General features: G+C 35.4%; 2 protein-coding genes across 2 annotated transcripts; one reads left to right on the top strand and one right to left on the bottom strand.

The window, feature by feature from the left end:
• Nucleotides 1-1,637: 1,637 nt before the first annotated feature.
• Nucleotides 1,638-4,223, bottom strand: LOC138350735 (uncharacterized). Its single transcript, XM_069301944.1, has 3 exons — nt 3,630-4,223; nt 2,427-3,016; nt 1,638-2,037 (listed from the first exon to the last, which is right to left on the bottom strand). Exons 1-3 carry the CDS (start codon nt 4,221-4,223, stop codon nt 1,638-1,640), a joined length of 1,584 nt encoding a protein of 527 aa, XP_069158045.1.
• Nucleotides 4,224-9,765: 5,542 nt separating this feature from the next.
• Nucleotides 9,766-10,374, top strand: LOC123748916 (fibrinogen- and Ig-binding protein-like). The gene has a single exon (XM_045731035.2). The coding sequence runs from the start codon at nt 9,766-9,768 to the stop codon at nt 10,372-10,374; it is 609 nt and encodes a 202-aa protein (XP_045586991.2).
• Nucleotides 10,375-18,336: the final 7,962 nt, after the last annotated feature.

Genomic DNA, 18,336 nt, shown 5'->3' with positions numbered 1-18,336 from the left:
CAATCTGGAAAAATATGACTTCCCAGTCATCTTGTTTTGACAATGCCTGTCATAGACCTCACTCAAGTTTGTCAGGCACGATTTTCCCTTTCTACATCCCTGCTATCCACACTTTACAAAGAGGGTCCTCTCCAGGTGCTAATCCAGTCTTCGTGAGATTTTTTTTCTTTGACAATTATCAAAAGAATTAATTCCTATTGATGTTACGTCAATCGCAAATACCTCGCAAGAGAGGCAGACCTTAAACAACAAGAGCTGCCAGTGGCAGATATTTAATCTTAAAGCCTAAGATAATAAGAAAGTGAGAGTAAACCGCCAGGCGAAACCACACGGGTAACACCTGTCACTGAAGTCGATGGCTCCTCCTAGTTAACAAACTAATAAAGGGTAGCCGACGAATTCTCACTTCATTATTTATAGAAATAAATAGTGGTGTGGTGCTGTGCAATGGACTCGAGCTTTAGATACAGACTTGATATGAACATAAGCAGGCAAAGAGTTGCAGAGCATGAAATGTAGGGCAGTAATATTGGAAGGTTTGTCGTAAACGACCGTTTTCTAAAATATAACAATTTATTCACAGAAAAACTTGAACTACTAAAACAAAGAGTTTACGTTACATTACTGTCACTCCAGTGGCGCATTAAAGAATACCTATACAACAGCCTAATGGACCCACGGTATCCTTATCCCGTCGTCGCTGACTGACTAATGACACTAACTGAACACAGTGGTGCCCACTGGTGACACAAGCTTGCAATTAATATTGCCACAGCTTCACGGTGAACAAATACTATAATCACAAAAAACTTAACTGGCGCTCGCTGCTCTCAACGAGGTACCAAGTAACAAGGTGCTTAATCCAAGAATGATAACCCCTTATAAAAATCTTACGTTAACACTTGTCTCTCTGGACAATCAACAACAAAAGTTACATTAATTGAATTTAAACAATTACGTTAACACACACGTGTCTCAACGACACTTAAATGGCAGCAATAACTCGTAAATCAAATAATGACATCAACTTGAAATTCAAACATTCGGTGAGTAATTCCCAATTAATTACTGAAAACAACAGCCTATTAATTCAGACGAGTATTGATAAAGCCTACTGTCTCAACTCGCAGTTCATTTCCGGTCTTACGACAAGATTACCTTAACGAGGATACACTACTGTACCACAAAAGGTTACAAGATACTCCGTGTAAACAATAACATCAACACCATGTTAATTCACTAAGTGGCGGGTACAAATTCTCCTTAATTAGCTACGAGTGCCTAATCCCTCTGCCCGCAGACAGATCCAATCAGTCCAACGAATTACAACAGCTTAATTACAGCGCAATTGACTCCGATCATGACAGACCGGTCAACCCCTTACATTAATCACTGAATTAACGACAGCTCGTTAAATCGTTAACACTACGTTAGTCTTCACTTGACAATGTCCCAGCCATGACATGTCCCAGTCATCGCATGCGTCTCTGCTTCAGGAGAGTGAACATTGAAGGGACTCCTGTTCTCTCGAGTACTGTGTTGTGGGTGACGTGGTCTTTCCACGTGATGTCAAGGATGCGTCTCAGGTTCCGCATGTGAAAGGTATTGTGCCATCTCTCCAGGTCAAAACGCAAGGTCTAGGATTCCGAGCCGTAAAGAAGTGTACTACTCACCACACATGTCATGTAGACTTGTGCCTTGGTGTGCACTGTCAGTTTGGCATTTTCCCAAACGCGTTTTGTGAGCCTGGCCAGTGTTGTTGCGGCCTTCCTGATACACCAGTTGAGTTCAGTATCCAAGGAAAGGGTGTCTGAGATTATGAAGCCCAGGTACACAAACTCGAGAACTGCCTCCAGCACATAGTCTGCTATATTTATACAGGGTAGCTCATTGACATCTTGTACCATCACCTGTGCCTTCTTCAGGCTGATTATCAGGCCGAATGCGGAACAGGCTGCGGCAAAGCGGTTGAGTAGCTGCTGCAGGCCTTCTGCTGTGTGTGTGGTGATCGCTGTGTTGTCGGCGAAGATGAACTCCCTGAGGATTCACATCTGTACTTTTGTCTTTGCTGGGAGTCTGGATAGATTATAGAGCTTTCCATCAGATCTTGTACGGAGATCGATGCCTTCTGTGGTTGTTCCAAAGGCATGCTTGACGAGAATTGCGAAGAAGTTGCCGAACAGGGTTGGAGCTAGTACACACACCCCTGTTTAACACCACTGTTGATGTTGAATAGTTCAGAAGTTGAGCTGTCGTACACGACTGTCCCCTTCATGTCCTTGTGGAACGATTGTATCATGCTGAGTAGGGTGTGTTGGCAGGCAATTTTGGCCAAGATCTTGAAGAGTCCGTCCCTGCTCACGAGGTCGAAGGCCTTTGTAAGGTCAATGAAGACGATGTACAAGGCTTTTCTATGCTCCCTGCACTTTTCTTGAAGCTGTCTCAGGGAGAACACCATGTCAGTGGTCGACCTCTCTGCTCGGGAACCACACTGTGAATCGGGGTACACTCTGTCGGCAAGAATCTGAAGCCTGACCAAGACGACCCTGGCAAAGAGTTTGCCAACGACGTTGAGGAGGGAGATGCCACGATAGTTGTTGACATCGTTTCTGTCACCTTTATTTTTGTAGCGAGGGATGATGTTTGCATCTCCCATGTGTTGCTGCACCGAGTCCTCCCTCCAGCACTGGCACAGAAGTTCATGAAGATCAGTTTTAAGTGTTCCACGAGCGCACTTGAGAACTTCAGGCGGAATCCCGTTGTCTCCTGGGCCCTTCCCTGAGGAAAGTGAATCCACTGCTTTCTCAACTTCTTCCACAGTTGGTTGAAGATCGAGTTCTTCCATGATGGGCAGGCATTCGATTGCATCCAAAGCCTCTATGCTGACCAAGTTCTCTCTGGAGTAGAATTCGGAGTAATGTTCCATCCAGCGATTCATCTGTTGATCACGGTCTTTAATGATCTCTCCAGTGACTGAATTCAGAGGAGCCGTCCTGTTTTGTGTAGAGCCTGTTGCCTGTTAGATCCCTTCGTACATGCCTTTTATGTTGCCGACAGTGGCCGCAGTCTAGATGCTGGAACAGAGTCGAAGCCAGTAATCGTTAGCGCAACGCCTCGCAGTTTGTTGAACTCTACTGTGGGCAGTACGGAGGGCCTATAGGTTCCTTTCTGAGGGCAGGTTCTTGTAGGATGAGAGAGCTAGTCTCTTTTCCTCTACGAGAGGTAACAGTTCCTCTGCGCTGGCGTCGAACCAATCTGCTGACTTGTTCTGCCTCTTACCGAAGGTGGACATGGCAGTGTTGAAAAATAGTGCCCCTGAGATGTGAGCACCTCTCACTTGCGCTATCACAGGGTTGTACAGGAAGGGCATTTACCAGCGCCGCAGTGAATTCCTCCACCTTGTGAAGGTCACGGGTCTTGTTTACGTTAATGAGCTATCTTCTCTCCTTCTTTGCTTTGTAGATTTTCCGGAGCTAGAACTTCATTCTGCAGACGACGAGAGAATGGTCGGTGTCACAATCTTCGCTCTGGAAGCTGCGGGTCAGTTTGACGTTTCTCAGATTGCTACGCCCCGTAAGCATCAGGTCGAGTTGGTGCCAATGATTAGACCTGGGATGTCTCCAGGAAACCTTATGCTGGAGCTTGGTGTCGAAGAAGGAATTGGTGATGCAGAGATCATGATGGCAGCAGAACTCCAAGAGGCACTGCCCACTCTTATTCATCTTCCCAAATCCAAACTGGCCAAGGCAGGAAGGCCAAGATCTGTGATCAAAACCAACTCTTGCATTAAAATCTCCCAGGAGGAAGACTGGCTCTTGTTGAGGTATGTCTCTGAGAGTTAGGCCGAGGTCATCATACAACTCATCCTTCGGTTCGGTGGAGGAGGTCAGTGTTGGTGCATAGGCATTGATAAGGCTGACCAATCCTGCTACTGTATGAAGCTGAAGTTTGATGATCCTTGCAGACTCCTCCGTAGGCAGTACTATGGACCCTAACAACCTGTTCATGATGGCAAAGCCAATGCCATGCTCCCTTACCTCTTCTGGTGGTTTGCCCTGCCAGATGAAGGTAAAGTCCTTCTCCCGTATGCTGCCGGTCGTGGGCAGACGTGTCTCCTGCAGGGTGACTATGTCTATCTGGAGCCTGCGAAGTTCAATGTTTATCACAGCTGTCTTGCGGGCGTCGTTCACTTCCAGTAGTTTTCCCGAGAGACCCGGTGTCATGGCCGTAACATTCCATGGGCCCAGTTTGAGAACTGGGTGGCTCTGTGTTTGTTTTCTTTTGCCTAGTGCATGGGTTGACGATCTGTTTATTGGATTGTGACCTAAACCTCATGCACCCAGTGAAGCAGGCGGACCGTTACGGGACAGCACCTAATTTGGTGGGGGCTGTCCAGCTTGAGGAGGGCGGTAGCTGGCCTATGAAATCGGATGATTTCTCCCTCCGACGGAAGCAACCCCTGGCGCCTCACTCTATGCCAATTGAGTGGTAGGTTTATCACCGGTAACTGTCACTTCTCATGTTGAACCATCGCCAAGACGATGCTGGAGTGTCCTCTCCAGGGCACAGGCCTGGACAGTAATTATGGAGGACCAGCTGTTGCCCATGCAGCAGATCCACCCTCGCTACGCTACCGATGTGATTCAAGGGAAGGGCAGGCGCCGATATGCTAGGCACCAGTGTATATATATATATATATATATATATATATATATATATATATATATATATATATATATATATATATATATATATATATATATATATATATATATATATTTCATTGAATATGACCGCATATTCTGTATTTATTATTTTCTGGTTTAGGGCTTCTATCCCTCAAACTATTTTCTTAGCATCAGGGCTTAATTGAAATAGGAGTTCTCCAAAACTCATTTTCGTACTTTTAAGGTGAAGAAAAGAAGTGATTTACTATAGAGTGTATTACACTTATTTGTATAATTTGCACGACGTTTCGAACCTCCATGGTTCATTCTCAAGTGAACAGATCTTACAATACTAGTTGATTTTATACCCGCATTAGGTCAGGTGATAATACAATGAAGATGAAAACATGGGGGGATACATAAGGGATAAACATAGGGGCTGCAGAAGGCTTATTGGCTAATACGAGGCATCTCCTATCTAAACACAAAGATTAATCCAGTGTAATTGGCCTGTTATGTTGGACATTGTCTTCTGTGTTGGCATCGATATGTTCTTGTCTTGTCCTTACTCTCATGGTGAGTAGAGTAAATAGTTCCGTGATTTGGGTGTTCATGGTAGGTCGCTCTATTCTTATGTGAATTGCCTCAAGAATTTGTAATCTTCTTGAATCTTGGGTTTTGTCTATTATGCAAGTATTCTTGTTCAACATTTCTCTTGTTAGAGTAATGTCATGGGCTTGTCTCATGTGATTCCTAGGGGCACCAGATTGAAGATGGCATGTCAAACGCCTCGTCAGCTTGGTCGACGTCATACCTATATACTTACATTGAAGGTTACATCCTTCGAGGGGGCAAGTGTACATGTATACAACGCTTGACTGCTGTAGAGGGTTCTCTGTCGGCTTCGGGCTGTTTTTGATAAGGAGTTCGGAAGTCTTCTTGGTTTTGTAGAATATTATCAGGTTTATGTTTTGGTTAGGAGTAGTGCTTTTTACTCCTTTACGGATTATATATATATATATATATATATATATATATATATATATATATATATATATATATATATATATATGTCGTACCTAGTAGCCAGAACGCACTTCTGAGCCTACTATGCAAGGCCCGATTTGCCTAATAAGCCAAATTTAACTGAATTAATATATTTTCTCAAATTTTTTTCTTATGAAATGATAAAGCTACCCATTTCATAATGTATGAGGTAATTTTTTTTTTATTGGAGTTAAAATTAATGTAGATATATGACCGAACCTAACCAACCCTACCTAACCTAACCTATTCTATCTTTATAGGTTAGGTTAGGTTAGGTACCCGAAAAAGTTAGGTTAGGTTAGGTTAGGTAGGTTAGGTAGTTGAAAAAACATTAATTCAGGAAAACTTGGCTTATTAGGCAAATCGGGCCTTGCATAGTAGGCTGATAAGTGCGTTCTGGCTACTAGGTACGACATATATATATATATATTTATATATATATATATATATATATATATATATATATATATATATATATATGTCGTACCTAGTAGCCAGAACGCACTTCTCAGCCTACTATGCAAGGCCCGATTTGCCTAATAAGCCAAGTTTTCACGAATTAATTGTTTTTCGACTACCTAACCTACCTAACCTAACCTAACTTTTTCGGCTACCTAACCTAACCTAACCTATAAAGATAGGTTAGGTTAGGTTAGGTAGGGTTGGTTAGGTTTGGTCATATATCTACGTTAATTTTAACTCCAATAAAAAAAAATTGACCTCATACATAATGAAATGGGTAGCTTTATCATTTCATAAGAAAAAAATTAGAGAAAATATATTAATTCATGAAAACTTGGCTTATTAGGCAAATCGGGCCTTGCATAGTAGGCTGAGAAGTGCGTTCTGGCTACTAGGTACGACATATATATATATATATATATATATATATATATATATATATATATATATATATATATATATATATATATATATATATATATATATTTATATATATATATATATATATATATATATGTCGTACCTAATAGCCAGAACGCACTTCTCAGCCTACTATTCAAGGCCCGATTTGCCTAATAAGCCAAGTTTTCATTAATTAATGTTTTTTCGTCTACCTAACCTACCTAACCTAACCTAACCTAGCTTTTTTTGGCTACCTAACCTAACCTTACCTATAAATATAGGTTAGGTTAGGTTAGGTAGGGTTGGTTAGGTTCGGTCACATATCTACGTTAATTTTAACTCCAATAAAAAAAAATTGACCTCATACATAGAGAAAAGGGTTGCTTTATCATTTCATAAGAAAAAAATTATAGTAAATATATTAATTCAGGAAAACTTGGCTTATTAGGCAAATCGGGCCTTGAATAGTAGGCTGAGAAGTGAGTTCTGGCTACTAGGTACGACATATATATATATATATATATATATATATTTATATATATATATATATATATATATATATATATATATATATATATATATATATATATATATATATATATATATATATATATGCTTGTTTGCATTTGTGTTCCTCACGTGTGCCCCAAAGAATGAGGTGATTTGGTAAAATGCTATGCCCAAGATTACTATCCGAGTGCCGGCGGTGGGGTGGTTCAAATAGCCTCGGCTATCACCTCATTTTGTCCGGTCGTGATGGTCAAGTGGATTCAGGCGTCTTGTACATACCAGTTGCGTTGCTCCTGGGAGTATGGGTTCGAGTCACTTCTGGGGTGTGAGTTTTCAGTTGCATATTGTCCTGGGGACCATTCAGGCTTGTTCGCATATATATATATATATATATATATATATATATATATATATATATATATATATATATATATATATATATGTCGTACCTAGTAGCCAGAACGCACTTCTCAGCCTACTATGCAGGGCCCGATTTGCCTAATAAGCCAAGTTTTCATGAATTAATTGTTTTTCGACTACCTAACCTACCTAACCTAACCTAACCTAACTTTTTTGGGTACCTAACCTAACCTAACCCATAAAGATAGGTTAGGTTAGGTTAGGTAGGGTTGGTTAGGTTCGGTTATATATCTACGTTAATTTTAACCCCAATTAAAAAAAATTTCCCTCATACATAATGAAATGGGTAGCTTTATCATTTCATAAGAAAAAAATTATCGAAAATATATTAATTCAGGAAAACTTGGCTTATTAGGCAAATCGGGCCTTGCATAGTAGGCTGAGAAGTGCGTTCTGGCTACTAGGTACGACATATATATATATATATATATATATATATATATATATATATATATATATATATATATATATATATATATATATATATATATATATATATATATATATATATATTATTAAATATGACCGAAAAAGTAAGATTAATAATTCTAACACGAATTTTCTCTATCTTTCGTACATTTCTTTTCACTGTTGGTGGTAATTCAAAAATCAATTCTCCAAAATTCATTTTTATTTCTAGTCTGACGCGACACTTGAGCGTGTTTCGTAAAACTTATTACATTTCCAAAGACTTTAGTTTACACATACACAACTGAATAGAACTTACACATCTCCGATTTGTTTATATCTAGTATATTTATATCTTTATATCTAGTTTATATGAGTAGGCTGGCCGTTTTTCATGAGAAACTCTCCAGACATCATGAGAAACTCTCCAGACACAAAGCAGAACGCTTTAAAAGTGACCAACGTCGTCTATGCCTTCAAATGCCCTCTTGGGGATTGTAAGCTCCAAAAAACCCAGTATATAGGCAAGACAACAACATCTCTTTCTAGGCGTTTAACAATGCATAAGCAACAGGCTCCATTAAGGAATATATAATCTCTTCCCACAATCAAACCATCGCCAGAGAAATCCTAGTAAACAACACAGAAATCATCGATAGATACAGCGATAGCAGACGGCTTGATGTTTGCGAGGCACTACACATCAAAAAGTCAACACCAGCAATCAACAGCCAATTAATGCACAACTATATTCTACCCACCTCAAGACTCCGCTCCAATATAGAAGCATCAAGAAATATGGACCAATAGGCTTTCTACAATCACTTCCATTCAATACCCATTGTTTTGTGTTCTGTCTTGTGTTGATGAAATTAATACCCTATTAATACCACCTCACCCCATCCACCTCACTCAAATGTAGATATAAACAAATCGGAGATGTGTAAGTTCTATTCAGTTGTGAATGTGTGAACTAAAGTCTTTGAAAATGTAATAAGTTTTACGAAACGCGCTCAAGTGTCGCGTCAGACTAGGAATAAAAATGAATTTTGGAGAATTGATTTTTGAATTACCACCAACAGTGAAAAGAAATGTACGAAAGATTGAGAAAATTCGTGTTAGAATTATTAATCTTACTTTTTCGGTCATATTTAATAATATATGTCTACAGGAAAGACTGCTACCAAAATATACTAATATATATATATATATATATATATATATATATATATATATATATGGAAAAACTGTGTTTTTTCAGTTTTCTGAAAAACTGTGGTTTTCATGGTTTTATATACCTACTATATAGAGGCCACTACTGTGTCAGGTAAAAACATGTGTTTTTGAAAAACAGTGCCATCTGTTGCACATAATAGCAACATGCACGCTAAACTAAATGGGTCACGAATTCTATTTCAATGTCCGATTGCATTGATAAATTTTATTTTCATAGATTTCGATTTATTATATTTTTTATTGAATTATTTTGTGTAACATTGTGTTGGAATTGAGCTGTGTTGTTTACCATACCGTTTGTTTCTTAATAACCGAAACATATTCTCTTAAGAGTCGGAATCAACAAAAACAAACAATAGCTCATTTTAATAAAAAATGTAATGAATGCGAGAATGAAAAAAGTGAATTAGAAATTAAATGTGGAAATCAAGATGCCACAATAACAGATTTAAATACAAATGTGAGAGATTTAGAACTTACTATTGTGCAACTTTCAGAGAAATTAGGAGACCAAGAAAATGAAATAGAGAATTTAAAGAAGGAAAATTCAACTCTTCAAGATAATCAAAATAAATTTAAAAATAACCTAGAAGATCGAAACAATACTGAATTAATGAAGCTTAGAATCCAATATGATGATGAAAAGAAACAGTATGAAACAGAATATGCATTTTTGTTAGATGAGAAAGACAGACAAATTCAACATATCTCCGAAGACAAAGACAAACAAATAAAAGACTTAGCTGATGAAAAAGAAAAACTAACTGATTTAATAAATTCATATAATACTAAAATAAGATCCAAATACGTTACACTCGAGAATGACCTAAAAACATGTAAGCAACAATTAAATAGTGCACTTGAACAATTAACTATAAGTCGTCAACAACAACAAGAATTATATAGGCAAATAAATACAAATTTAATGTCTCTTGAAGAATACCAACTAAAATTAGCCACATGTAAAAACGATATAAAGAGCCAGAATATGCAATTTCTGGAATGCCAACAAGCCCTACAAAAATGCAACTATGATAAACAATCGGATCAAGAAGAATATAATAAGCTATTAGTATCCCAAAACCATTATGTTCAGGAATGCCAACAAAAACTACTAGATTGTGAAAATTCTAAAAAAATAAAGTATGCTGAATATAATACATTAGTAAAGAATATAAATGAAGCAAATAAATATAATATTGAAACATTAGAGCGACTTTAAACAAAACCTACATTATCGAATAGCGATATAATTCATTGTTTTTCAAGCATATTTCCTTTAGATGATGATGAATCGAAAGCAACAGGAAAATCACAAATTGAAGCAATAATAAATAAGTTCATTCATCAGTTGAATACCGAATGTGATAACTACATTCACGAAGAACGTGAAAAGGACATTAGAGACAGGATTTCCCGTTTAAATTATAATAATAATAATGATCCACACCAAAATAATAATATACTTAATATTTTTACTAATGAGGAAGAAAGAAATTTATTTAAATCAAATATTAGAAAAATTTAAAACTAATATTATCGATGAAACAGTATATGAACACGAACGTCAAATAATGCCCTATGTAAATGAAAATGATAATTTAAAACGCCAATTAGACGAACCTAATTATGTTGCTAAATTGTTAATAGACGCGGTGGCATCAATAGTTTTAGTTAAAGAAATTATAATAAGACAAATTGTTGACCTGGAAAGAGATCATAAAGAAACGAATGAGGAAGTTATAAGTTTATACATTTGTTGCTATTATATATACATTATTCCAGAAGGAAATAAGGCAAGATTTGAATGCAAATAATGTACAACACTTTTATTACATTATCTCGAACGTGATTCGTAAGTCCCCTTCTGATAATATTCATGAAATACTGGCTTTACAACAACAAAATTATTTAAATATTAGAACCTTACAACAAAGAAATGAAACAATAACTTCTAACCTGTTGACCATTCAACAGACAAATGCTAGTCTCCAGGATTCCAACAAACAAATGCTTTCAGAATTAAGTGAGACAAGAATGCATTTGTCGATGATTAACCATCATGAGACTTCGGTGGACCCCATAGAATACGAAGAAACTCAAATGAATAGATTCACTTCGATCATCCAAGCCGTCACTACTCAGCTCGATGCTTACTTGGCCGGGACATGCAACAATAAGTATTTGAGATCAGCATTCGACAAACTCTCAATAAGAGAAATGTTTTGCAGGAATGAAATGGCCAAATCTGAAGTGATGCAATTATTTATTTCACTTTCAAATCATATCTTCGAATTTATATTCTGCACCCAGTTCTATAAGAATCTTTTCACGGTAATAAACGATAATATTCTTTGGCGTTCCATTCAATTAAACCTTCATTTTTCACGAGAAATGTATAACCACCAAGATATGCTATCTGAAATATTAAACATACCGATGATAAATGAAGCTATAGAAATAGCACCCGTTTTCCCGATTCTATACAATATTAGTAAATTAACCCTGATAAATGGTGCATATTCTATAAGCAACTATGAGGATAATAATCAAATAGTGTCTATCGATAACGAAAAGAAGAATTTAAAATCGATTGTGTTATTTCACGAGGCTAGTATGGAAGCAGAAAAATCTTGGTTCCTTAAAAACCTAAAAGTTAAGTACGAAAGTGTATTGGGTGATGACAGCATTTTAAAAGCAATCGCCTCTCAGAAAGTTTCTTCGCCTGAAACTGTTGAGAAAACAACCACACAAAAAAGAGATAAAACAAAATTAAAAGATGCAAAACAAAGGGCAAAAGATAAGACTTAAGGCAGGCGACAAGTCGAGGCATTAACAGAGAAAAAGAATCAAAGGGATAGACATGTAAACATTATAAGGGGAGGAATAGTTGAAAATAAATCAGAGGATGTTGATGGTAAGCAGTCAATTCATTAGAGAAAGGAATTTTGTAAATATCCCCCCCCCCCAAAAAAAAAAAAAAAAATAAGAGACATCAGAGATTGGAAAAGGGATTCGAGTTCATTGTAAGTGTGAGTCTGTAACAGTTTGCCACCATTCTCCAGCAAATAATAAGTCAAATCAACTCGATGAGGACCTTTGGTGTTATGGCCAATTTTCACACAGGCATTACTAATCAAATTTGTTTCACGAAACAGTCCAACCAATGTAGGAATTAGAGCCTCAACGTAGCCACTGTAATAGTCACATGAGCATCCATATCCCTCTACATATTTATTAAGTTCATTCTGGTTATTTGGAATCAATGCGTCGTACACACAAGGTGCCTTGGTATCGGAAGGAACATTTGTTTTATAAAAGGGGTTACTACTACAACTCGGTGTAATGGAGTTTTGAGATGAAGAATTAAGGTGAATATGGATACAAGAAGGTTCCATTCCTTCTATGTTCGGTACCGTTTCGGAAGCAGAACATTCCACACATATGCCTTCTTTGACTGAATTGAATTTATATATGTCTATAATATTCAGATCATGAATCCATCCAACTTTTCTACATCATTATCCCGAATAAGTTTAATCGTGGGTTGATCACAATGCTTTCCACTAAATAATCCACGAGTTGTACACTCACATATAAATTGGTAATCTTGCCATATTAATTTACCTAATGTGGTTGGACATACTGGAACTGTAGGTATTATTGTGGGAGTAGTAGGAGATATTTCAAACCAATATCCGTCCTGCCAGGAGGCACTGGCTGGTAATATTTCATTACCTTCTTTAGAATATAAGGGAGACGGTAAAAATATACAACACTGATTTAGTTTCATACCTTCCCACACTTTACAGGCTTGATGATGATTGTCATCCTGATGGTGTCCAAATGTTGATAAAATTAATAAGGGATTATTATCTAACACATCATCACTTTCAGCCTGATCAATGTACCATTCTAATGATGATATATTTTTTTGTCTGGTTATACCATAGTGAAATAACTTTCTTTTTCTTTGTATTGTCTCGCCTCCAATAATTACCGTATATATAAAAAAGTATATTAGTAAAAGAAAATAAATTATACCCATCATTTTTTTGGGGGGTTATTCATAAGGTTGGTTCAGAATTATATAGCGAAAGTCTCAATCTCTAAAGTAAAATGTTATGCAGTTATATTTAAGTGAATATATAAATATATATTCTATACTTTCTTTAAAAAAGTAAACAAAAAGAAATGAGTTAATTGCATACACACATGATAGTTAATTTTTATCACATACTCGGTCAGGATTGTATGTTAAAAGTTATTTCAACTTTGAAAGAAATATTGTTGATCTTGCCTTCGTGTTTAGTTATATGGAGTTACAGTACATAATTAAGTGAGGCTTGTTAAGAAATACATTGCCAGGTTCAATCTATAAATGAAATGTTATACTGGGTTCAAAGGCCATATATCTACTTGGGGCAATTAAGCATCATATATTTGTTACGTATTTATTTATGAAAGTAGAGTGTATTTGTGTAGAAACAACGAAAGGTGACATAGCAGGATGTAGATGGTATCAGCGTTAGTAATCAAAGAGATAACTAATGATGACCCATAATGTCCAGAGGGTATATAAAGCATTCTTCATGAATCTTACCTAACGATCTAAATTATAAATTACCAACGGTAAAAATAATAGATGTTTGAGTGGTTTTTTGGCTTACTGAATACAAGGTGTTTGCTATAATTCAAATTTGTTATAACTGATAAAAAATTACAACTATTAATTGTATAACATTATTATTTCCGAGGTAGGGCCTGGAAGCTACTTCAACTGGGTAGTTGTTAAGAGACTGAAAAGATTATTGAAAATATTGAGAAGAATAACTATTTATGAGAATATTGAGGATGATACTGGTGGTATTATCCTCAAATATGGGGTGGTGATGTTGGTAGCGATGGTAGTGGGTCAGAACGAATGGAAACGGGAATATACACCATCTGATCAAAGGGAAATCACCAGTTCCCTGAAAGAGAACGACCTGGTGAACCAAACCCCAAGCGCATATGGGCTGATGCGACTCAGCGATACTTAGACAAGCTTTTCATGACTATGTCGACTTTGAATGGAGGTCAAATAATAGAATCAAAGACAAATAAAAAAAAGAGAAGTAAGCAATTAAGAGTTAATCAGAAGCAAATTCCTTCAATATTATTATTATTCTCAACACACCAGAATAAAGATCAAAAGTTTGGCTCCAAAAAGTTATAAACTATTTTTTAATAAACATTTTCTTTTCTTTTTTTATTAATTTTTACAATATACAATTTTTTCGGTAATATATACCATGTCATTTTCAAGAACAGTTTGAGGGTTACGAAGAAATGGAATAAAATCAAAGAATTGAGTAGCATTTTCCTGGTTAACCAGTTTTTCAAATTTCGAAGGTGTGGTAACATCACTGAAACCTAATATTTGATGAGCTCGGTATGGTGACTTGACTTATTAATTGACCCAATTGTGATACTGTCAGATATGCTTGACCAATAAATATACAATCGAGTTGTAAATCTTCAGACCTAATCCACATCGTATAATCCAAATTAGCCTGACCAATATCACCTAGTTTCCACTGAAAATCTTGATAATATCTATTAATACTTGTATCACCCAAAAGGTAATGTCCTAATATATATTGAGGGGAACATGATAAGCACTGTTTATTATATTTTTCAATAATAGCAATATTACTACCTAATTTAGATTTGAATTCTTTTATATATACGATAAACTTATATAACTCTGAATCATATACCAGCGGAAACTCATCCAGGTCCTCGTTTCCAGTTCCATCATTTTTTGGATTGTACAAGTCTAGCAAATGCATATTGACATTTTGCCGTTTCTGTTCCTCGAGTAATTTTAAAATATCCGTAGTTGATAAGCTGGCCATCAGATTTATTAATATTATTATTATTGAAAAATATTAAAATTTTACCTCCGTCTCCGCTGCTGGTGTCATCTAAGTCTCTCGTTCGACATTGGGAGACCCCCAAATGTATAAGAATTACAGAACAAGATGAAGATATTTGAGACGCTTTTCCAAGAAAATGAGTTGAACATGAAAGAATGTATTTATAAATACAATAAAATTTAAAGTAGTTAAAAATAATTAAAAAAGTAACAATGCATAATAATACATTTGACACTAACATGTTAAAAAAAAAAGAGAAAAACAAGAGGAAGAAGAAGAAGAAACAAAGTCTTGAGTCGATGGCCTATTTCTCCTCAAAAGGAGGAATCTACAGTAATAATGAAAAATCTTATATTAATTGTAGAAAAAACAAACAATTGCAACAACAGAAGCTAAAACAACAATAACAACAACAACCACTAGAGAAAGAAATAATGAACAAAATCAATACGGAAGAAAGCAGCAACAACGTATGTCATGTCAAAACAGCAGCTGGACTCTTACCCTCCAGTGACGCATATCTTGTAAACACAGATGGTCATATGAAAAACGAAAAAAACAACCTTAATAAAGATGTTTATATTGATGATTATGATTTAGAGGAAATAACACGCTTAGCTAGAGTAGAAGGACGTTTACAGTATATTGAAGAGTGTCTAGGTAAAAGTAACATTATCAAAGCTGAGCCAATCACGGCTCTAATATATACCCATGAAAGTGCCCAATTTATTATAAATAAAGTTTATCATAACTGGATTAGGTTTATGGGACATGTGGCTCAGCAACTTACATCTAGAACAATTGAAAATTTATTTGGAGCTGCTGATCAATTTTTGTTTGGTGGTTGGTTTGAAAATAAAAAAAAAAATCAAGATCATCCCCCAGTAAATTATCTCTTTGTCGATTTCGAGGAGAGTAGAATGGAAGTAAATACTGAAATTTTGAATTTGGCATTAAAGGGTAATCGATATCAAAGTGAAAAACTCCTCCATCCTCAAGATTGTGAGTATATTAATCTTTACTTTGATCATATTACTAATAATGTGTATATTGTTTATTCAATAAATGAATTACAAAACATTTATAAAACAATTATAGATGATGACAAAAATTCATTAAACAAGAATAATGACCGACCTCTGGTAAGTGGCTTAGATGCCTACAGTTTGGTTATGCCTGGAGCAGATAAGCGATATAAAGTGTTAGGTTCACATCGCATTTTATATAACACATTTGTAAATGTGTCTAATGGAGAAATGTTCAACACTAGTCAACAAGGAATGGGAATGTCAGCTCTTAATATCTGTGTTATTATCGTCCATGCTATGATTCATTTAAAATGCTTACTTGAGAAAAATATACTGCCCACCGAGAAAATGCGGCACTCTAACAAACATTTCATTGAGGAAGTAATAAAACATATACCATCAACATTATTTGGTCATCCAATGTTACCTATTGTTACCTTGTTAGACAATTAAGTAAATAAATTATTTAAAATAAAAAAATAAAATTTAAACACATTAAAATACAATGTCGTGGAATATGAGTACAAATCAACTTTTGTCATATTTTCCTGCTAATATAAGTACTACTAATGATGCTTCTAATGATACTACTGCTACTACTACTGTTACTACTAGTGATATTAATAATACTACTAGTAATATATTGTCACCAGTAAACAACGACAATAATAATAGTAATAATTATTTTAATAGTAAAAAGAGCTTAGATACTGAAGATTTTTCTCAAGATATGTTTTTTTTTAAATATGTACGATGTCTTAATGAGGAAAAGAGGGCACCTGTTCTTCTCGTTTTTGATTTTGATAATACATTAGCTGTATATGATGAACAACAACATTTGCAATTGAATTTGTCAGATAGTTTTCCTTCAGTGTACACACGCCCATTCTTATATGAAATGTTAGATTATATGAAAGCCACCAACAAACATAACATTCTTATTTTATGGTCGGCAGGTAAACGATCATATATCCAAAATGTTTTAACACTATTGAACATGTGTCAACATTTTACTCATATTTTAACGTATTATGACTGTGTTTTATCCAAAAATAAATATGGTGTTAGTAAATCATACAAATATATTGTCAATAAATTCCCTAAATATTCAGATCTGAGAGCAATACTGATAGATAATTGGGCTGTTTATAATGCTTTAGGAAGAAAAAAAAAAGAGTTATGAGACAGACACAAATGATGATGATGGAACAGTCAAACAGCAATATAGTCGCCTGATATCTATCAAACCTTATACAATACGTGATGTGGTGAAAGAATTTGGAGCGTTCAATATACCCCCTCATCAAATAAAAAATATAGATACTTTTATTCTCTCTAAAGGTTTAAATGGAAAAATAGATGATAATAGTAGTAGCAAAAGAACAGAACCCTCGCCTCAGGGAAAGTTAGCCCAGTGTCTGTCTTATGGTGACACAGCTCTCTTATCCTTAATATGTTTCTGTGAAAAAGAAATCTTTGGGACAGTAATATCGACTATCGAAAACAAAGAGAAGATACAATGTGACTACTTTGTCATTTCATGTGAAAACGATCAGTTACTATTAATAAATAAACAAGAAGCAGAAAATTCTCATGTAAACAGTAGACAATGTCGTCCTCTCACATGGGTACAAATTTCCTCACTATGAGAATAAAATTCTCTGTATATTGATATTATGTCTTCTTACTTCTATAATACTTATTAACTACTTTCATCATCTTCACTTTCGTCCATTGGTATATTATGTATGAGTTGTTCAATCAACTCAAGCTGATTATTTAACATTAATTCTTTTTTGCGTATAGTGTCGATATTTGAAAAGTTAACTCTTTCCCATAATTCATTTTTACTTTCCTCAGTTTTTCTATAAATTTCTTCAATGTTGTTTTCAAAGACCTCTTGAGAATTATTAAGTTGCCGTTGATAATGTTCATGTAACTGTTGCATACAACATTTATTATTATTATCCATTTGGGTCAAATTAGTTTGAAAGGTATTTTGAATTTCGTCTATTTTAGAATTAGCGACCGTGTTCATATTTACACAACTTTTAATGAGTTCATTCACGCCTTTACATAACAGATGAGAAAGGTAAATCAGTTGGGCAAAGATTGAATTCGGTGTATGAAGATGACTACGTTCAAGGGCAGATAGAAACCGTTTAAACAATTTATATACAATAAAAATTCTGTTCATGAGATTGGGTCCGTCCATATTTTCGTTTTCAAATTCCT

This window comes from Procambarus clarkii, chromosome 47 (genome assembly GCF_040958095.1).
Source record: "Procambarus clarkii isolate CNS0578487 chromosome 47, FALCON_Pclarkii_2.0, whole genome shotgun sequence".
NCBI lineage: Eukaryota > Metazoa > Arthropoda > Malacostraca > Decapoda > Cambaridae > Procambarus > Procambarus clarkii.
Note: the sequence above shows the minus strand (reverse complement) of the source record. Positions and strands in the feature narration are given on the sequence as shown.

Excerpts from the sequence above, each read along its gene's own strand:
- LOC138350735 (XM_069301944.1), bottom strand. The coding sequence starts at position 4,223 with ATGACACCGGGTCTCTCGGGAAAACTACTGGAAGTGAACGACGCCCGC. Across the intron at positions 3,017-3,629 it reads ACACCAAGCTCCAGCATAAG|GCAACAGGCTCTACACAAAA; the intron begins GTTTCCTGGAGA and ends GGGATCTAACAG. Across the intron at positions 2,038-2,426 it reads CTGAGACAGCTTCAAGAAAA|GGAGTTCATCTTCGCCGACA; the intron begins GTGCAGGGAGCA and ends GTGAATCCTCAG.
- LOC123748916 (XM_045731035.2), top strand. The coding sequence starts at position 9,766 with ATGAAGCTTAGAATCCAATATGATGATGAAAAGAAACAGTATGAAACA.